General features: G+C 34.2%; 1 protein-coding gene across 3 annotated transcripts in view; it reads right to left on the bottom strand.

The window, feature by feature from the left end:
• LOC140516977 (methyl-CpG-binding protein 2-like) overlaps positions 1-22,561 on the bottom strand; it is a 49,297-nt gene that overhangs the window by 7,142 nt on the left and 19,594 nt on the right. For all 3 annotated transcript variants that reach the window (XM_072627829.1, XM_072627828.1, XM_072627830.1), the window contains one exon: positions 20,604-20,963. In XM_072627829.1, coding sequence (XP_072483930.1) covers positions 20,604-20,963 — 360 coding nt within the window. The remainder of the gene's footprint in view (positions 1-20,603; positions 20,964-22,561) is intronic.

The raw sequence follows: 22,561 nt of genomic DNA, 5'->3' as shown, positions 1-22,561 counted from the left end.
CAGTTGAGCCAATAACTATCTCAGATGCAAAAGTAGAACACTCAGAATACAATGAAGAAAAGAACCCAAACAACATTACTTTAAAAGTCATGAAAGCTCACAGGTCTGTAGTCTAAAGTATTATTGAAATCCTTGAGTATCACAAAATTCATTATTATAACAAAGTAGCAAAATTACTCAAAAGGGCAGCCCAGGAAGCACAGAGCACAGCCCGATGTGGCAGGGACAGGGTGCTGAACAGACTTCAGGGAGCCACCAGCAGCAACAGTTCTCAGATCACTCAATCCACAAACACCACAGACGCCTTCAAAGGTCAGTGGGAGGGGGGAAAGGAGAGGGGAGCAGAGTCTGGTCCTCCAGCAATAGTCACTGTAGCTGCAGATTCCATTTTTGGAGCCCTCCCCCTAGACTCCCTGGGGAACTGGGAAACTGATCTGAATCTGAACCTTGAGTTTAGCCCTGACAATGAACTCAAAAGTAACTGACTGGGAAAATGCCCAAAAAAAGGGAAAAAGAATAAGACAATAGAAGCTTATTTTCTTGGTAAGCAGGTATTTTCTTCCATTCTTTCGGGTGAGGAGGAACAATTGAGAACTTTGGAGGAAGACATAAAATTCAAAGCTTCTGCATCCAAAACCTCCAAAATAAATATGATCTCAGGAACTCAAAAAGGATTGTGAAAATCAAGAAAGAGAGATGGAAGAAAAATTAGGAAGAAAAATGAGAATGATGCAAGAAAACTGTGCTTGCTAAAGCAGACCCAAAAAAAATGTTGAAGAATTTACCTACTTAAAAAATAGACAAACTCAGGCCCAAAAAGCCAAGGGAGGAGACAAATGCTTTAAACAGCACAATTAGCCAAATGGAAAAGGAACTTCAAAAGCTTATTGAAGAAAATAGTTCTTTAAAAATTAGAATGGAACAGATGAAAGCTAACAACTTCATGAGAAACCAAGAATTACCAAAAAAAACCCCAAAAGAATGAAAAAATGGAATATAATTCAAAATATCTCACTGGAAAAACAACTCACCTGTAAAATAAATCCAGGAAAGACAAATTAAAAATTATGGGACTACATGAAAGCCTTGATCAAAAAAAGAGCCTAGGCATCATGTTTCATGAAATTATCAAGGAAAACTGCCCTGATATTCTAGAACCAGGGGGCAAAATAAGTATTCAAGGAATCCACTGATCACCTCCTAAAAGAGACCCCAAAACAGAAACTTTTAGGAATATTGCAGCCAAATTCCAGAGTTCCCAGGTCAAGGAAAAAATATTGCAAGCCGCCAGAAAGAAACAATTCAAGTATTGTGGAAATACAATCAGGATAACGCAAGATCTAGCAGCTTCTACATTAAGGGACTGAAAGGCATGGAATAGGATATTCCAGAAGTCAGAGGAAGTGGGATTAAAACCAAGAATCACCTACCCAGCAAAACTGAGTATAATAATTTGCGGGAAAAAACGGTCAATGATATAGAGGATTTCCAAGCATTCTTGATGAAAAGACCAGAGCTGAAAAGAAAATCTGACTTTCAAATACAAGAATGAAGAGAAGCATGAAAAGGCAAACAAGAAAGAGAAGTCATAAGGGACTTACTAAAGTTGAACTGTTTACATTCCTGCATGGAAAAATATTTGTAACTCTTGAGACTTTTCTCAGTATTTGAGTAAGTGGAGGGATTATACTTACACACACACACACACACATTTATACATATCTATCTATTTATATATACAGAGAACACAGAGTAAGTTGAATAAGAAGGGATGATATCTAAAAAAAGTAAAATTAAGAGGTGAGAGAGGAATATATTAGGAGGAGAAAGAGAGAAATGGAGTGGGGCAAATTATCTCTCATAAAAGAGACAAGCAAAAGACTTTTCAGTGGAGGGAAAAAGGGGGGAGGTGGGAAAACATGCTCACTAAATTTGGCATGAAGATCTATATTACACTACAGGAGAGTCGGGGAGAAGGGGACAAGAGGGGTGGTGGGATGAGAGAACACAGGCCAAATGGGAGGAGAAGTAATTAGAAGAAAATATTTTTGGAGAGGGACAAGGTCAAAAGAGAGAATAGAAGAAATGGGGGGCACGATAGTTTTAGGAACAAATGTTGAGAATTGTTTTTGTGTACAACTGGGAAATATATTTTTATATATATATATAGATAGATAGATAGATAGATAGATATAGATATATATATATAGAAATCTATCTTGCCCTACAAGAAAAGAGAGAAGATGGGGATAAGGGAAGGGTAGGGTGTGACAGAAAGGTGGGTACACGGAGGGAAGGGGTAATCAGAATGCAAGGAATTATGGGCTAGGGGAGGGGAGACATGGGGAGAAAATCTGGAACTCAAAATTTTGTGGAAATGAATGTTGAAAACTAAAAATAAATAAATAAACAATTCTTTTAAAAAAGGGCTCAATCAGACCTGACACTCCTTCCAAGAACCAAGCCGTAACATCAAATGTGAAGTTCAGAAGCTTAGAATAACAAACAATCACAAAATAGCACCATAACATTCTATCCAAGTAGCAGGAAAGCTCAAGGGAAACCCACAAGAAAAACCTCAGAGAAAAACACAGCTTGGGCATAAGGTCAACCATAATTCCAAATTAGTGAAACAAGATTTTAAAAACTAAAAATGTAATTTAAAAAAATCAAATAAGAGTGCTAAAGGAGAAAAGGGAACAAGAGAAAAAAGTGTAAAAAGACTTAAAAGAAAATGTAAGGTTGCTGCATAAGAAAAAGGTAATTTATTTTTAAAAAACATTATTTCCCAATTACATATAGACAATTTTTAACTCATTTTTTTAAATTTTAAGTTCCAAATTTTACCTCTCCCTTCCTCACTTTCTGCCTCCCTGACACAGTAGGAAATATGATATCGATTTTACATGTTCAATCACATATGTGGAAGAGGGCATAAAGGAAAAAAAGCACAAGTACAGAACGTGAAAAAACAGTATGCTTTGATCTGCATTCAGACTCCATTAATTCTTTCCTTTAAGGTGGACAGCATTTTTCATCAAGTCCCTGGCACTGTCTCAAGTTGACTGCACTGCTGAGAAGAGTTAGTCTGTGAAAGCTGGTCTCTGCACACTGTGACAGTGTTCCCCTAGTTCTACTCATTTTACTCAGCATCAGTTTATATGTCTTAAGTTTTACAGGCATCAGACTGTTCATCATTTCTTATAGCATAATAGTATTCCATTCCACTCATATACCACAACTTGCTCAGTCATTTCTCAATTAATGGGCATCATTTTCTAATTCTTTGTCACTACAAAACAAATTGGTAAATTAGAAATCTGAGATAATTTAATCACTGGCCAACACAGTGAAGCAGCAGGAAGACTACAGTGATCACTTTTCTATCCCATCAAAAATAAAATAAAATCAATCAAAAAATAAAAAATTCCTCCAAACAGATCTACAAAAACAACCAGACCAAATCCTGTTGAGAACATCCAAAGAAAAAACATGAATTATTTTTCCAAGCAAACTTGGCAGATGAGATAGAGAGACTTCTAGAGGTACTGAGAGAAAGGACAAGTCATCAACACCACGTATAAAAGCCAGGAAAGATTGTTCACAAAGGAAAGAAAGAGGTTTAACTCATACCAAAGCAATCCCATTCTCCCATGCTAGGATAGCCCAGATAACAGAATTAAATGTTTTTATAAATGGTATCAGTGGAAAAGGAAACTGAAAAAGAAATGAGAGCTATGGAAGAAATAATACGAAAGAAAATTAACAGCTTCGCATAAGGTACAACACTTTCCCCAAGTAACAAAACTCTTTGAAAATTTATAATAGATCAAACAGAAGCCAACGTCTCCATGAGGTAACAAGAAAATTCCCTAGAACTCTGAGAACCAGAAGACAAAATGGAAACAGAATTCACCAGAAATTTCAAAATGAAAACTCTTCAAATTCTGGACAAAATCTAGAACTTCAAAATCAGAGAAAAAAACATTGCAGGTAACCAGAAAGAATTCAAGTAACAGGAAAGCACAGTGCAGATCACACAGGATTCAGAGTTTATACCTAAAAATAACTTATCCAGAGGAAGATATAAGAGGAGAAAAAGATCTTTAATGAAACTGAAACACATTCCTGAAACTGTGTGGAAACTTTAAGTTCATATAAAACTTAACAATAAAGAAAACAAAAGTAGAAAAACAAAGAGAAACTCAAAGAGGTAAACAAGAATCATAAGGACTAAACAAGAAAAATTGCTTACATTCAAATATGGGAAGATGATCCATTTATCAGAATCTTATTTCATTCAGGATCACAGGAGAACAGAAGGCACTGGAGTGCTGTTCAGATATGAGTTGATCTTCAGAAATGGAAAGAGAAAGGGAAAAGAAACCATGCAAGCAGTGCTTGGAACAATGATCAAGAAGATTAAAGAAAAGTATCTCACATAGTAAAAGTATATAGCAAGAAAGGGGTTGGGAGAGGTAGCTGACACTTGAATCTTACTCCCACCTAAATCATCTGAACTTGTAAAACAATCACACAGACATTATTTGGTACAGAAATGCAGTTTGCTCATTAGGGAAACAGAAGGGAAAGGAAGAATAAGGAGAAGACCAAAAAAAGCAAAACATAACCTTAAAATATAGAAAATATTTATAGCTCTTCAAGATAGCAAAGGACGGAAATGTGAGAGGGTGTCCATACATCAGACAATAGTTAAATAATTTTTGTTCTTGTGAACATGATGGATTGAGAAGTAAGAAAAGATGAGGGAATAATTTTACAGAAATATGAGAAGATTCATATGAAGTGATACAGAGTAAAACAAAGAGGACCAGGAAAGCAATTTATAAAAAACAACAATATGATAAAGACAAAGAAAGAAGTACGGTATTTTATCAAGAGATTGAGAAAAAGCATATAGCAAGTTATAATATCCATTCATATTAAAAATAATAAAAGACTGGAATAAGTGAAGTTTTCCTAAACATAAGTTGTATCAAACCAAGAACCCATTAACTGAGCCCTTTCAAAATCAAGTCAGAACAAGGTTCAATATCACCATCAATGCAAAAACAGATATGCTATATTGCTACAGCAATAATAAGAAAAGAAAAATAAACTGAGGGAAAAAAATCCAAAAAAGACAGTTATCACTTTTTTGCAGATGATATATATGAATTTACTTGGAAAATTCTAAAGTGAATTTAAAAACTAAATGAAATAACTAACAATGCACAAAGCTTGCCAAAATTTATTGAATGACCTACAACAGCATTTTTGTATATTATCAACAAAACCAGCAAAAAGAAAAAGCAGAATTTTTATTTTAAAACAATTACAAATAACATAAAAATACACACACACACCTACCTAACAGGCAAATTATTATTTATATATGCAGGGTGAACCTAAACAACTAGAAAAATAATTTAAAAAATGTGGAAGAAAAATAAAAATGTCAACAATTAATGAAAAAAAAAATTGGGGAGAAAAGGAGTCAAGATGCCAGAGTAATAAGACATAATACCATCTCCTCCACAAATCTCCAAAAAGAGATCTGTAGAATGCACCAGATCAAATCCTGACAGAGAAATATGGGGGGAAACTCATTTTTTGCAGCCAGTGTGCACATTGTCATTGCAGATTTCTAGGACAGTACACATCAGTACACAGAGTCTGCCTTGGCCACAGGAGATTCTAGAGCTACACGAAGGTACTGTTACAAAAAAAAAAGTATTTCATGAGAGGCTGGAATAACAACACCACTAACACACAGATCTTCACTCCAGAAATAACCAGAGCCCAGGTATAAAAATAAGTCAAGGTGACGCATCTCAGTGAGTTGGACACCGCAGACATAAATCCAAAAGAGGTGAATAATGCCCAAATATCTACAAGTAATGAATAATACAGGGAAAAAATAACCTAGGAAAACATCAATTAGAAATTCTGAACTAATTAACATAATGAGCAACACAATCACCAAACATAATTCCACCTCAGGATACAGAACAGAGAGATTCAAAGCATAGTCCTTGTTTCTTGTTTTGAAATTTTGAAGGGGATGTAGCTAATGCAAGCATCATAGTTGTATTTGGTTTTTTCTTTACTTCTCAGAGGTATGTGAGAGAAAGAGAAGAGAGAAAATCTGGAACTGTAAGTAAAACTGAATTTTAAAATTAAAGGAAAAGTTTTTTAAAATATATAACACCTCAGAAATTACTGTGGCATTTCTCAGAAACACAGAACTTTTACAAAAACTGACCAAACAGGAGGGCAAAGAAATATTGCAAACAAACATATAAAGGCAGAAAAAGTAAGTACATCTCTTACAACAATAAAATAATAAAAATAATAACCAACTCCAAGACCACAAAGCAAAGCCATAGACCCAAAAGGAGACTTAATCATAAAATCCTAAATAATGAGTGGATCAAAGAACAAATCACAAAATAATTAATAATTATGTGAAAGAAAATGATAAAGATGAAACAACATACCAAAATTTCTGGGATGCTGCTAAAGCAGTCCTTCAGGGAAAAATCATACGCCTACAAACATACATTAACAAAATAGAAAAAACAGAAGATTAATTAACTAAATATGTATTTTTAATTAGAAAGCCAACAATAAGCACAAAAGAAGAAGTATTTTTAGACAGGGTAAGTAGATAAAACTGGAAACTAAAAAACCTATAAAAATGGCAAATACAAATAAAAGCAGGCTCTTAAAAAATACTAAAAAAATTGATAAACCCTTAGCCAAACTAATTAAAAAGTACAAGACAGAAAATTAAATCAATAAAAAAAGCAAATGGCCAAGATGAAATCATAACAAAGCCAAAAATAAAATAATCAGAAGCTATTATGTATATTCTATGCTAACAAAGCTGAGAACACAAAAGAAACAGAGTAATACTTCCAAAAACTATAAAGTGCTAAAACTAAAAGAAGTTGAAATGCAGATCTTAACACTACCTCAGAAAACGGAATAAATCAACAGAAACCACCCCCCACTCCAGTGCTGACATCAAACTTTTCAAAGAGCACTTAGTACTAAGATTATGCAAATTATTCTCAAACATTGAATCCTTTTATGAGATTAATATAATAATTAATAGATATAATACTAATACCTGAAGCAGGGATAAAACAAAGAGAACTAGAACCCATTCTCATTAATAAATACAAAAATTTAAAAAAATATATTAAGTCCTTTCAAACAGACATTCATCCAAGAAATCATTCATTATGACTAAGTTGGATTGAAACCAGGGATTTGCAGCATGGTGCAACATCAGGAAAACAATCAACACGATAAATCATATTAAAAACAAAAACATTCAAACTCCAATGATTATCTCAATAGACAAATCAAAAATCTTTCATAAAATGCAGCACTCATTTTTATGCTTAAAAATCCACAGAAGGACTTTTACTTAACATGACAAAAGTAAGCATCTTATGTAACAAGGATGTATAAAAACAGCAGAAAAACAAAGATGCTCTTCTCCCTGCAATTATTTGGAAATGCTAGTAATAAAAGATAAAAGAAAAAATCAAAGGCAAAAATGTAAGTAAAGAGATTAAATTTATCTCTATTAACTAAAGAATAGTGTGTGTTCGTCCTTCATTGCCAAAGAAGACCACGCCATCAGAGAAATAATGACATGACTTGCACTTGACTTTGTTTTCAGTGAGGGAGGTCACTAGTCTCACTTCTCCTCCAGAGCCATCTCAAACCAGTGACCAGATATTCATCAGGATGACTGCAGATGACCAAGGAGGAGGCAGTTGGGGTCAAGTGACTTGCCCAAGGTCACACAGCTAGTCAGTGTCAAGTGTCTGAGGTGAGATTTGAACTCAGGTTCTCTTGACTCCTGCACTGGTGCTCTATCCACTGCACCACCCAGCTGCCCCAACTAATGATTTATTTTATAGATGATTTACTTGAAAAATTCTGGAGCATTGCCAAAAATTAGGCAACGAGTAGTTTTAGCAAAGGTGTCCGCTACAAATAAGCACCCTAAAAATCAATTGTATTTAAATTGTATCAGTAATGACAAAATCCAAGAAACAGTAATAGAAGAGGAAGTCCCATTCTAAAATATTACAAAACATATAAATACGCCCGGACCAATCTACCAAAGCACACAAAAAAACTTGGATTCAATTGGTCTCTTTCAATATATAGACAATGCTATCAAAATTATTTTATACTTTTAATGCTATACCAATTAAATTAGTAAAAGTATATTTTATAAAACATAATAAGCAACCATTTGCTTCTACTTAACAAAAAGGGAGTTAGATTAATGAAAAACTAAATGAGGTAGAGACAGCAACAACAAAACTCAATAACCCCAGGTTTCATAAAGCAGAAAATATTGATTTAATTAAAAAAGAACTTTCCTTTTTATTTTTTCAAATACTTAGGAAATTTCTTCACAGGGTTGTTATAATCCTTAAAACACTATAGCAATGCCAGCTACTTATATCATCCATTCAAAAGTTTTAGATTAAGGGCAGCAAAAGTTCTGAGTCAACAAGTATATAGGTAGTACCAATCACTGGATTCCACAACTGCTGGTTCTACGTCTTTCCCAAGCTTTAAGGCCAGTGAAAGATAGAACACTTGACAGTCATTTATTCTTTGTAGTATACACTCATTAGAGCTTGTTGGGGGGGGGGAGGGGTTGGAAACTAGTTCAAGTTCCTCATTGAAAAACTGAGGGAAAACTAAGTCCTACAGAGGAAAGGGGCTTGCTTAAAATCACACATAATAATTGACAAAGTTGAGATTCAAACAGCAATTCATTCTTTGCTTAATGATAAAAACATTATCATTATAGATCATTATAGCTGGAAAGAGATTATTTATCTGTTTCAATACCTTTACTTTACAATAAGTGAGGCCCAGAGACAGGAAATAATCTAAGAAGTCACTATGCTAGTTATGCCAGGTGCAGGACTCAAACTTAGGTCTTTTGATTCCTAGTCTAAGCTTCATTCCACTACATTAGGCCTCTGTAACTTTAGGGAAGCATTAATGGAGATGGATGTAGCAGTCCTGGAAAAGAACCTTCCCTACAGCCTACTTTATTTAAACTACTAGAAAGCACTTTTGTATGCCTTACTTTAATACTTTTGAATTCCTTCTTCCAAGGGTAAAGGAAGGGGTTGATTCCCACTGTCTCCAGCATGTTGAATGCGTTGTGGAGAGTCCGCAAGTTAGAGGACCTCAGCGAGCGAGGTGAGTTCTCAACCACTTCATAAAATTTGATCAACCGAAATCTATAAAAGGGCTCGATCTTATGCAGACTGAGTATGGCCAAAGCTGCCACCTGGAGGTACTCATCATTGACAGGTAGTTGCTTGGTGCTGGGGGCATCCACTTTGGACTCATGAAACTGCACATACTTCCTGAATGAGTCATCTTTATATTTTGTATCCATTGAAATCAGCTTTCCTAGAATATTCCCAGGTAGCAGCTACCTCATCTCTTCCATGGATTCTCTCCAGGGAGCATGGCAATCTTAAAGGGCACTGGCATGTTACCTGTCTTGGATAACTGTGATTTCTTTTCATGCTTCTCTTCATTCTTGTGTTTGAAAGTCAAATTTTCTTTTCAGCTCTGGTCTTTTCATCAAGAATGCTTGAAAGTCCTCGATTTCATTGAAAGACCAATTTTTCCCCTGAAGTATTCTACTCAGTTTTGCTGGGTAGGTGATTCTTGGTTTTAGTCCTACTTCCTTTGACTTCTGGAATATCCTATTCCATGCCCTTCGATCCCTTAATGTAGAAGCTGGTAGATCTTGTGTTATTCTGATTGTATTTCCACAATACTTGAATTGCTTCTTTCTAGCTGCCTGCAATATTTTCTCCTTGACCTGGGAACTCTGGAATTTGGCCACAATGTTCCTAGGAGTTTCTCTTTTTGGATCTCTTTCAGGTGGTGATCGGTAGATTCCTTGAATACTTATTTTGCCCTCTGGTTCTAGAATCTCAGGGCAATTTTCCTTGATAATTTCATGAAAGATGATGTCTAGGCTCTTTTTTTGATCATGGCTTTCAGGTAGTCCCACCATTTTTAAATTGTCTCTCTTGGATCTATTTTCCAGGTCACTTGTTTTTCCAATGAGATATTTCACATTATCTTCCATTTTTCCATTCTTTGGGTTTTGTTTTGTGATTTCTTGGTTTCTCATAAAGTCATTAGCCTCCATCTGTTCCATTCTAATTTTTAAAGAACTGTTTTCTTCAGTGAGCTTTTGAACCCCCTTTTTCATTTGGCTAATTCTGCTTTTGAAAGCATTTTTCTCCTCATTGGCTTTTTGAATCTCTTTTGCCAATTGAGTTAGCTTATTTTTCAAGGTGTTACTTTCTTCATCATTTTTTTGGGTCTCCTTTAGCAAGGTGTTGACCTGCTTTTCATGCTTTTCTTGCATCTCTCTCATTTCTCTTCCCAGTTTTTCCTCCATGTCTCTTACTTGATTTTCAAAATCCTGTTTGAGCTCTTCCATGGCCTGAGCCCACTGAATATTTATTTTGGATGTTTGGGATACAGAAGCCTTGATTTCTGTCTTTCCCTGATGATAAGCACTGTTCTTCCTCATCAGAAAGGAAGGGAGGAGATACCTGTTCACCAAGAAAGTAACCTTCTATGGTCTTATTTTTTTCCCTTTTCTGGGCATTTTCCCAGCCAGTGACTTGACTTCTGAGCATCCTCTCCACACCCACCATGCCTCCAGATCTGCCCAGCTAGCGCTGAGATTCAAATGCTGCTTCCCAGCCTCAGGGCTTTGGGCGGGGGCGGGGCTGCTATTCAGAGTGAGATTAAGTTCAGGTGGTCAGGTGGGGGCAGGGCAGCCATACGGGACTCAGTTCCCTCAGAAGGTTTATGCAGAGACCTTCAACAATTGATCAGAGCTCCTGCCTGCTTTGGGAGCCCCTGTCCGCCACCGCTCCCGCTGCTGCCTTCTGAGGGGGCCCGAGCCACGGGGACACCCCACTTCCCTGTTGGGCACCCAAAAAGACTGTCTCACAGACCCCTGCCACCTATGGGTGGAGGGACCTGCGTGGCTGCCAGAAATTCTGTCCCTGAAGCCTGCTGGGGTCTGCTCCTCTCTGTGCCAGGTGGCCAAGGCAGGGCTGGGCTCTGCTCTGGGTCAGGTGCACGAGGGACCGTTCACGTCAGGTTTCCAGGTCTCTCTGGAACAGAAATCTCATCCACTCTGTTGTTCTGTGGCTTCTGCTCCTCCAGAATTTGTTGGGAGTTCTTTACAGATATTTTATGGGCTGTGGGTTTGGAGCTAGCATATGTGTGTCTTTCTATTCCACCATCTTGGCTCCTCCCCAAATGCTTAGGAAATGTCTTAGGCAGAAATTGGTGTTACAACAATACTTAATACTATCCATATTGCAGAATAAATTCCGAATGGATTCATAATCTTAAAAAAATCATATAAAAAATTGAGAAACAGATTATGTATACTTCCTCAGAAGAGAAAAATCAAACAAGAGATAGATAACCTCCCATGATACTAAAAAGCTATATAGACAAAATTAATACACCAAGGATAAGAAGTGGAAATAGTTGGGTGGGAAATCTTTGTATCAAATTTCTCTGATAAAAGTTTGATATCTAAGACATTTAAAAAACTAACAGATTATGTATATACACCTCATTAGCACTACTTGGCCTCTGGCTATATCACCTTCATACAGTCGAACCAAAGATAAAAACTATAAAACTTCATGTCATAAGAAAATCTATATATAGTATAGTAGTATACTATATACACATGACAACCATTCTCCAAATGAATAAGATGTCAATGGATATGAAAATACATCTCTCAAAAGAACTGCCAATAAAAGAATTTCAAATTAACTCAGGTTTTATCTCACACTGAAAACTGGCAAAAAATAGCAATAATCAATGCTGGAGGGGTTGTGGGAAGCCAGGCATACTAATTCTTTCTTGGAAAATTTGCACAATGATACAATCAGTTTGGAAAACAATTTTGAATTATGTACATAAGATGACTGCTTTAACCAGAGTCTTCATTAGCAGGTTTTTATGCCCCAAGGAGGTCAATGATAACAGAAAAGTCCTCATATACTACAAAGTATTTATAGCAGCACTTTTTTGGGATAGCTAAAAATTGGAAATAAAGTAGATGACCATCAGCTGGGGAATAAGAGAATGGCTGAACAAAGTTTAGTACATGAGTGCATTACAATATTACTGTGCTGCAAGAAATGATGTATATGATGAATACAGTAATACATGGAAAGATCAATATGGATTGATGTAGAGTGAAGTTAGCAATGCCAAAAAAACAACGAATACAACATAACAAGCACAAAGAATAATCCCCCCACACAAAGAAAATTCAAAAGTGAATATAACACAATTATAAAGCTCAAATATAATGAGGACACCTCATTTACTAAGTTAGGAGGTTCATAGTATTGCATGTTTCTAGGTTTTTTTCAATATACTGATTGATTGGGCTGATTTTCTCTCTTTTTCGTCTCTAAAAAACATATCGTTACATGGGAAGACTCTCTAAGAGGACAAAAAATTGGAAGTTACTGGAAAAACTACAGTATGCAAAAAACAAAAAATATAAATAAGAAATTTTTTAATATGTCATGAAGTTTTAAGTTTTGCCTTGGTTCCACTATATTTATAAAATGCAGTTTTGTTTCATTTTGGTTTTTATCATGGTTTCTCCCATTCATTTTAATTCTTCCATGCAACATGACTAAGGTGGAAATGTATTTAGTAAGAATGTTATGTACAGAACCCATATAAGACTGTACACTGTCTTAGGGAGGGTGAGGGAGAGGGAGAAAATCTAAGATTTATTGAAGTGATTTTAGAAACTTGAAAACAAAGTAACAAAAAAATTAAACAAGCAAAAAAGAAAATACAGCTAAGATAAAATTCTACTACTAAGGTAATTAATTGAAGGCATATATTTGAGCTAAAAGAGAGCATCCTTAGTTTAAATAAAATGTACTTAGGATCTACTAGTATAGGATCTGTACATTAATCTTACATTAATCTAAAGTACTTAAAAGAGCAGTGTCAGCTACAATAAAGGTATTACAGGTGTAGGAAATTCCCAAAGATTATTTAAGCACTGAAAATGTCAGCCTTATTATGTGGGCCTATACAATTTAAAACATTCATGGCCAAACTTTTCTTTTTAAAAGCTTGTGGAGTTCAACATGTAAAGTATACACTGTGATAGTTTTCATTTTCATCTGTATCCCATTCATTCTTTAATGTATCAGTTCTTGTTACACTATTGATTTATTTGTAAATTGTTAGTATATATTTTGCATATGTACTGTAACTTGATTTTTTTGAGGTATTGATATAAAGTGAATTCATATTCTAATTAACAGGTACAGAGGAACTGTACAAAGTTTGATGGCTAAATAGGAGACAGGGAGAGAAAGAGAGAGAGGGAGAGAAAAAGAGAGAGAGAGACAGAGAGAGACAGAAAGAGAGAGAGAGAGAAACAGATGACATTTATTTGAGTAGGATGTAAAATATTCTTTCTCTTTCTCTGCATTCCTGAACTGCGTCCAAGTTCTGGGAATGTAAAAGAACACGTAAGAAAAAAATAAAGAGAGGGAAATTTTTACCCTCAGATCAAAAAGAAGGTCACTGATTATGGAAAGGCAGGTATAACTGCTCTGTCAGAGAAAAATTTCAACATGAAGAGAGGGAAGAGAATCCCTTTGTGGATCATGAAAATGGGGAAAAGTTTCTGTGAATAGCGACTTGTCCAGTACACAAAGCCAATAAGTGACAAGATGCCTGATTTTCTATGTAAGATAATTTAAAAAAGCATTCAACATAATTGGAGCATCTGATTTTTAATAACTTTGTTTCAAGTTTGAAATATATAATATTGTTTCAAATTGGTAAACGTTTTTATTATGTCAAGCACTTTCTGACAAGTTGATAAACTGAAAGAAATAAAGAAACTGGAAAAATTTAATTTAAAACCAGTTACATTATTTTGTCAGTCCTGCTAACTCTACAACATGACTAATGTGAAAATCAACATGAGAAGTCTGGACTCTAAAATAAATTCCAAATAAAATTTGCTAATTAAATGAACACTGGGGGTGGGTTGATGGTCATCAAGAAGAAATTTTAAAAAATCAAAGTATTGTGTTTGATTCTAATCTGTCACCCTCAACACATTGTAAAAACCATCCAAGCCAAGTTCAGAAATTCAACTCACGTACTACTCAAAGTACTACCTGTTATTTTATTATTGGTCACATTGCTTTCTTAACTGTATTTGTATTGCTGATGTGGTTTCTGCTTACAAATGAGATCATCCTTGCTGTACCCAAAAAAGGCCCTAAACACCCTATTATACAGTCACCTCAGGAATCAGATTGTATCAGCTTTTCAGGGGTAAATTGTGGGGTTCAAACTGAGAAAAAGTCCTAAAATACAGTAATAAATTAAAAGCCATAAAAATTTAATCTCTGTGAAAGGTCTGAACATGGTGACCTATTTATGAATTGTAACTTAGAAAAATAAACCATAACTATAACTTAGATATGACATTACAACTTAATATTCTATTACCAATGAGAGCCAAAACAAGAATATTGTGATAGTGACATGATTAATACACAAAGTTACATTTGGGGGAAACACTGGTTTTAAACATAAAACCAAAAATATTCAGCATTAGAGAAGCTCCACTTGCCTTTGTCTACTTTCTATAACTACCATAGGAACTCTGGAACACCATTGTCTGGCTGCAAGACTGAAGATTGCCCCTGTTTGTAAGTATTCATAGTGATTGATTAATGTACTACCTAAAATCAATATGCACATATTTTGCTTTTTCTTTTGGTATTAAAAAGAATACCCCACAGTTATAGGGGAGATACAGCTTCCCTAGTCAGGGGAATTGTAGACCTTACAGTAAAAAACACATATCTGGCCAAGGCCAATTTCATTTTGCTGGACTACATATGTAGTATTTTTTCAGGAAGAGTACAGATAAAGGGAAAGAAAAAAGAAATATTGATTATTAAAATATACAAGTACATATGTATGCACATAGAAAAAATGTGAGCTGTTTAAGACAAAAAGGATTTCTCATTACATTCTCAGTGCCTACAACGTATTAAACATTGTAATAAGTGCATTTTAAGTTTAAAAAAATCCTAAATGATATGGATCCATTATTACATTTAGCAAAAAGTTTGATATAAAAATATTTCCATTTTTTCACGTTTTTATTTCATTTTACTTGGACACCTCACTAAGTTTTGCTTAAGGTGGTTCATCCCTTACAAGACTCTTCCATTAGAAAGACAAAGAGAAGACTCAGGAGAGATTGAGCAAATATCAGAAAGAAGTAGCCTGACAATAATATAAGAGAAGGGATCAACAGTGGTTCAAAAATGGTTAGTACTAAGGGGTCATCTGATTTATCAATTAAGAGATCACTGGTAAATTTAGAGAAATCTATTTCAGTTCAGTAATGAGTATAATTCAGAAGGCCTGGGGCTCAGAATAAATTGTGAAGTTCAAATTAGGAGTGAGGAAAAACATAAAAATATAAAAATGAAGAATGAAGAAGGTCTAAACAATGATAAATGGTTTCTTTTCAAATTAGGAAGATTATACTTGTGTCCCCTTAGAATGTTATTATCATCAGGTTGACTGAGGAAATTCAATTTGAAAAGTGATTCTGTTATGTTTTGATGATTTTTTAGAAAAAGGAAACAAAAGAATACTTGAAGGAAGAAGCAAGAGAAAAGAGAAGGTGTGCAGAATTAGAAATTTATAATACAAACAAGGAGGGGTAATCACGTAATGTAGTCAAAAAAAGCTGGTTTTTAATACATTCTGCTCAAGAAAAAAACAAGAGAAAGAAAGAGAGACTTTGAAGGAGATTAGATTAAGTAATGAATAGTCTTAAATAAAAAAAACTCTAAAGAAACATAAAACTCTTGTTCTTTTAGATGGCAAAAAAAGAAATGTACAGGAATGCTCATATGATGAATACTACACGAATAAATTACAATATATATGCAGTGTAATGAGTAACAGGGAGTTGAGAGAACTAATGAGTAAACATAGTATTTACAATGAACACCACTTCTCCAAGTAAGAACACAACATAACTAGACCCTGAACTTTGGCCAACTTTTCCACATTCCACTGCACTGGAAATTCCAGTTTGGGCCTTAGCAGTCACCTTTAGGAGAAAAAAAAAGTATGAATATGAAAAACTGCTGCTTCAAGGCCTGACTGAAGGAAAAGAACATGAATTGCCCGGTGTTGCAACTGAGATCCCAAAGGAAACCAACATGAAAGAGAAGGAAGTGAATGATAAAGCAAAAGGCTGAAATTACCAGTTCTCAGGAGGAAAAAAACTCTGAACATAAGCACACTAATCAACAGTAACAGTAATAGAAAAATAGTAATAACAAAAATAAACGTGTTTCATATCTAGTAAATGAGTTCAAGAATCTATGTGTACAAAATAAGGGAAATTAATTCAGTGCTTGAGAATAGAAAGAAACCTGCGAAATCTGAACATGCTATTTATTTTATAAGAGAAATGAGAATTATGGGAGCAGAATCATCATCACAACTAAAATAAAAATTACAATATTAAAAACTGGTATCTACAAAAACATGACTCACAAAAGAAATAAAACCAAGAATGACAGAGTAAAAATGTAAAAAAGTGGGAAGAAATACATAACCAGACAAAATCCAGGAGAAAACAAGAATAAACACATCAAATATCATGGATGTGGCAAAGAGATTGAGGGCCACTTTAAAAAAGATTAAAGTAAATGAAGGAATACAATATTGCGTTTATAGTAGAAGGAAAAAAATCATAAAGTAAAAAACCAATCTTAGAGACTGGCGGAGGAAACAAGTTGTGTACCTGTCAGAAGTACAGGGAAGAAATACAACTTTTTTTAGTATTTTATTTTTCTCCAGTTACATGTAAGTAAAATTTGTAACATTCATTAAAAAAAAATTGACTTCCAAATTTTCTCTCTCCTTTCCTCACATCTGTTCTTCCTTGGGTCAAATCATGTTCAATCATGTAAAATATTAGTAATGTTATGAAAATAGATATATTCAAAGTGGAAAAAAAAACACACAAAAATGCATAAAGATAAAAGTCATATGATTTCATCTGCATTTGGACTCTATCACTTCTTTCTACATTTATTTTTAACCAAACAACAGAGGCACTTAGAAAAGATAAAAGATAATTTTGATTACTTTTCCTGTACAGACAACATTTAAACAACGACAATTAAAATGATTGCATGGGGTGTAAAGGATTGATATCCCAGATATATAAGCAACCAACAAAGATTTTTAAGACTATTCCCCAAGTAGATAAATGCTCAAAAGATACAAGCAGTTCTGCAGAGAAAAAATGAAAAGTATTCACACAACCACCCAGAAATACTCCAAACCACTCATTAATAAGAGAAATAAAAAACAAAACAACCATAAGGTTCTATCTCATACCCTTAAAACTGGCAAAAATGACAAAAACCAGCAGCAGTGCTATAGAGATTGTGGAAACACAGGCACACATGTTTCAGTGTAGACCTGTGAAAAAGTATAACAATTCTGGAAAGCAATTTTCTTGTTGTTCTTCAATTGTTTCAATTAGGTCTAAATCTTACGGATCTCATTTGAGATGTTTGGAGCAAAAACAATGGACCGTTTAGCCAAAATAGCTCAATTTTACTGATGAGATAACTGAGTCAAACATGGTGAAGTGTCTTGCCCACAGTTATACAGCTATTAAATATTTCAGGCTGAATTTGAACTCAGATCTCCCTGACACTTTCTGCAACACTGGTATCCAACACTGTGCCACTTACCTGCCTAATAAAGCAATATGGAATTATCAAAATTAGTGATTAAAGTGAAATGATTAATTGTTTATTTAACATTTATGACTGAAGTAAATATGGGATTATGATTTTTGTAATATATGCCACAATGCATATGTTTCATTTACAGACTCTAAGGTTTATTCCAACTAACTCTTCTGACTATGAGACAGTGTGAAAACTTGGTCAATAATGTGGTCCCTACTCTCCTCAAATGAACTATATCCAACCTTAGAAAAGATGGATTACAGATTGAAGCCAAGAAGACAGAGTAAAGTGAGTTCTACCTCAAACTCCTCTTAATACTTATAAAAAATGATTCTAAACAAGTTCTAGAGCAGTAAAACCCACCAAAACACAAAGTGAAAGAAATTTCCAGCCCAAGACAACATGCAATGTCAGCAGTCCAGCACAAGCCCCAGCATGAGCTAACAAAGTAAAAAACCTGTAACTAAACAATTACTTTGGTAACAAAGAAGACCAAAATATACAACCAAAGCAACACAACTAAGTCAAAACTCCTCCATCCAAAACCTCCAAGAAAAATATGAATTAGTCTCAGGTCATGGAAATTTGTACAAAGTAACAGCAGTATCATAAGACAATGTACTGTGAATGACTTAGCTATTCTCAGAAATATAACGCAAGATAAATCTCAAGTATTTATAATAAAAAATGCTATCTATCCCCAGAGAAAGTTGATGGTATCTGAATACAAATTAAAGCATAATTTTAACTTAATTTTTCTTGAGGTTTCTTTGTCTGTTTTCTTTCACAAGACTATTATGAATATGTTTTACATGACTACACATGTATAACCTATCTCAATGGCAGACATAAGAAGAAGGGAGTGAAAGAATTTGGAAACAAGGTTTTATAAATACTTTAGAAGTTCTTTTTACATTAACTGTGGAAAAATAAAATATTAAATTAAAAAGATGGATGATAATAGGGCAATTTGATTTATTTAGGTTGTTTTAATGAACTTCCTTTGCTATCTTTACTCAATTTTTTGCTTCCATAATTATGCTTTTATTAATATAACAATGTTGGGCTTTCTCAATTTGTGTTTAAAGGAATTATACACCCAGAATGCCACCTCATTCTAGTAACTCTAGAAATGCTGGATGTGGCTATAAGGTGCTTTGAGTTCTGCAGGGGCAGGATCTACCCAAAACATTCTAGTTGGGGATTATCACACCTGACTGGTTTTGTATCTACCTACACTTACATTTTGGATTGTCTTGCTTTTTGGTCAGGTTGCTTTTTTGGCAAAATTGGTTCTGTGTCCAGCTGTGAGCACCTAAAATCCTAAAACCATCTCAGATTTGGGGGTTTGTTCTTGTGACCAACAAGATCCTTTTCTTTTTCCTTTAGTCATTTTTGAGTATGCACATTTTTTTTAAATTTTGGGGCAGAGTTCTAAATTTTTCTTAATTCCACCTACAGTACATTAGGGTACCTATTTTTCCATATCTCGTCTAGCATTTTCCTCTTCTGTAATATTAATAATGTAATGAGCATTATTTTAGTTTTAATTTCTCTAATTGTGTTTTAGAGCTTTTTTATATGACTATGGACACATATGCCTTTATAATTCTTTGACCATTTATCAAACAGGGATAGTTCTTACATTATTCCTATTTTCATAAATACTCTTGAGTTCCCTATATATTTAAAAAATTAGTCTTTTATGAAAAAGTGTGTAAATTTTTTTCCTTCTAATCTTGACTACATTAACTTAATATAAAAATTATCCATTTTACTTCCCATGAGTTGCTCTACCTCTTATTTAGTTATGAATTCTTGTCTTACACATAGATCTGACTAGTAATTTTTTCCATGCTCCACTAATTTGCAACAAAAGCTTCTAGTGAAGTTAGTAAAACCAGAACAATTTATACAACAATGCTGCAAAAATAAGGGATTCTGAAAGACTTCATAATTCTGATTGATACAATACAAAGGCTACATGTAACGTGCTATCCACCTTCAGGCAGAAAGGATTAGGAGTGCAAGCTCTGCTTCCTGTACATGGCTAGAATTTCTTCTACAAGAGAAAGAGGGGGAGGCGACAGAGAGAGAAAGAGAAACAGAGACAGAGTGTGTATGTGTCTCATTCTGCTTGCCTTCCCAATAGATGAAGACTGGGGTAAAAAGAAAATCTGAAACTGAAAATACAATAAAAAATTTTTCAAGTTGTTTGGTTCTTTTTTTGAGTCTATTTTCTTTTTAGTGCCTTTTGAAACTATTTAGTTTCCTGAACCTGGATTCTGTTAATGTTACTTTTTATTAGTGTTTCTGTTAATAATTATTTGGTATTAGCTACTACTTGTTCTATTCTGTATCTCCAAGTCACGAATGATCATCATAAAACTAAGTCAAGAAGGCTGAATGGAAAGAATCACTATTCAAAAGATGGATTTACCTTAAGATGAATTTCAACTAATTTAATTAGGGTAGGGGGCAGGGAAAAGATACATGTTGTCCCCATCTGGTTCAACTTATCAAGATCTCTCATGGTGTTATAAGAGGCATTTTCTGAAAATGTTGAGAAGGAAAGGGAAAGAATCACACCATCAACAAAAATCACTTAAAAGCAAATCCCATAGGCTTCCTAACATGCCTTTAATCTACCACATGCTCAGAGTGCTTTTTCTTACTCACTTGATCAAATATACATCATACTTTCCAGCTGAACGACCTGATTTCCTCTGCTTAAGTCTGCGGGTCCAGCCTTCAGGTAAGGTAGGATCTTCATACATAGGTCCTCTGTCTCTGATGATGGAACGCCTTTGTTTAGGGGAAGCAGAGGCTTCAGGAACAGTAGGAGCTGACCTAACTATATTTGAAGTGTCTACTTTCCCTCCTTCCATTCGTTCAACAAACTGATGTGAAGAAGCATGTGGAAACTCATGCTTTTCCTTTTCCTCTGTTTTCTCTTCTTCTTTTTTATCTTTCACCTTTTTGGATTTTGATGGTTTGTCTTTCAGGTCCGGTAGATCTTGGTCTTTTGACTTTTCTTCCCTGAAAAATAAACAATAATGTAAATATTAGAAAGAATAGCACACAATTTAGAATTTTAGAATTGTATATTTAAGGAAATCATAATCTATTAGAAAGAATCTGTGCTTGTCTTATACTATATTTTTCGTCAAATCTTGTTGTTGTATTACACTGATTAGAAAACTTAAAAAAAAACTTTAAAAACTTTAAAATTCAGCTTTAAATTTTTCACACAGCTTCTCAAACATGCTATGCCATTCAGCAAAAATGTTCCTCTTTCACAATCAACATCCATATTACTGAATGACAAGCCACAGTGTTTCTTTTTCTATACAGAAAATATTTTAACTTCTAACAACAATATCATTTCTATTACTTTTACTGAGAACTCTAGCTATTATAAAGAAAATCAGACTAGGTAACACTGCATATATAATTAGAAAAAATTTAACAGTATTTGTGCCTTAAGAAACAAGTTTAAGCAATGGCCAAGAATTTTTTAATACTATTCCAAGTATACTGGGATGCCTTGGAGGGTAATTATGCAACCCCACTGGAGGTGTTCAATAACTGTCTATGGCAGAGTTCCTTAACTTGAAATCTGAAAGTTTGATGTTTTTATTTTGAAAACTGTATTTTGACATAATTGGTTTTCTTTGTAATCCTATTTTATTATATGTATTTAAATACATTTTTCTGGCAAGAATTCCATTTATCTGAATAAGTTACTTCACCAGACTATCAAAAGGATTCATGACACACGTTAAAAAAAAAAAAGAATCCCTGGAGTAGATCTTCATTTGGCTCCAGCTATGTGCATTTTGAAGTCTTTCTTAGTTTTACATTCTATGGTCCCAAACCTTTGGGACTTTATACAAGGTTACCTAAGTTCTCTAGACCTTAGAGTCCTCTCTCATAAACTGCACAAATTGCTACTCAAAAAAAAAATTAGATTTGATGCCTCATAATATTCCTTTCAGATAGAAATATGTATTTCAAAGCTTCTAACAGATTTTCATCAAAAGAAATTGAAGAACAGTTGGAGTAGGTAGATAAACACGTGAACATTGGAACAGAAAAAGAATGAGTTACAAGGAAAGAGACAAAGAATACTCAGGTGAAAGAGTAAATGCACAGCCTCAACTAGTCAAGAAAAATAGACTGTGAAAAGCTATTAGATTTTACTGCCAAGGTAACTTTCAAAATAGAAGGCTAAGTATAATGCAGATATCAGAAGACAGATTACATGAGATTTGGAAGTAAACTTGTGATGGAGAATTCAAAGCAGTATTTATAAATAAATAACCCTAATTTTGTGAGGAAAGGAAAGAAAATCAGAGAATGAGAGAAATACAAAGATCTAGGCTGGAAGAAATCTCAAAAGGTATATATTTTTCACATGAAAAAACTGAGGCAGCCCCATATAATTAAAAGACTTCTCTAATGTCACACTAGAAATAGCATTTGGAACCTCTGATCAAGCATATTTTTCTCCCATATTAGACAGAGCAAAACAAGAAAAAAAAAACAAAGCTCCTTTTTCATAGCAAATTTATAAAATTTTGTAAATGCAAAAAATGAATGAAGATCATTTGAAGTTTCAAGTCAGGGGTAGAAGT

Source organism: Notamacropus eugenii (genome assembly GCF_028372415.1).
Source record: "Notamacropus eugenii isolate mMacEug1 chromosome Y unlocalized genomic scaffold, mMacEug1.pri_v2 SUPER_Y_unloc_1, whole genome shotgun sequence".
NCBI classification, from domain to species: Eukaryota; Metazoa; Chordata; class Mammalia; order Diprotodontia; family Macropodidae; genus Notamacropus; species Notamacropus eugenii.
Note: the sequence above shows the minus strand (reverse complement) of the source record. Positions and strands in the feature narration are given on the sequence as shown.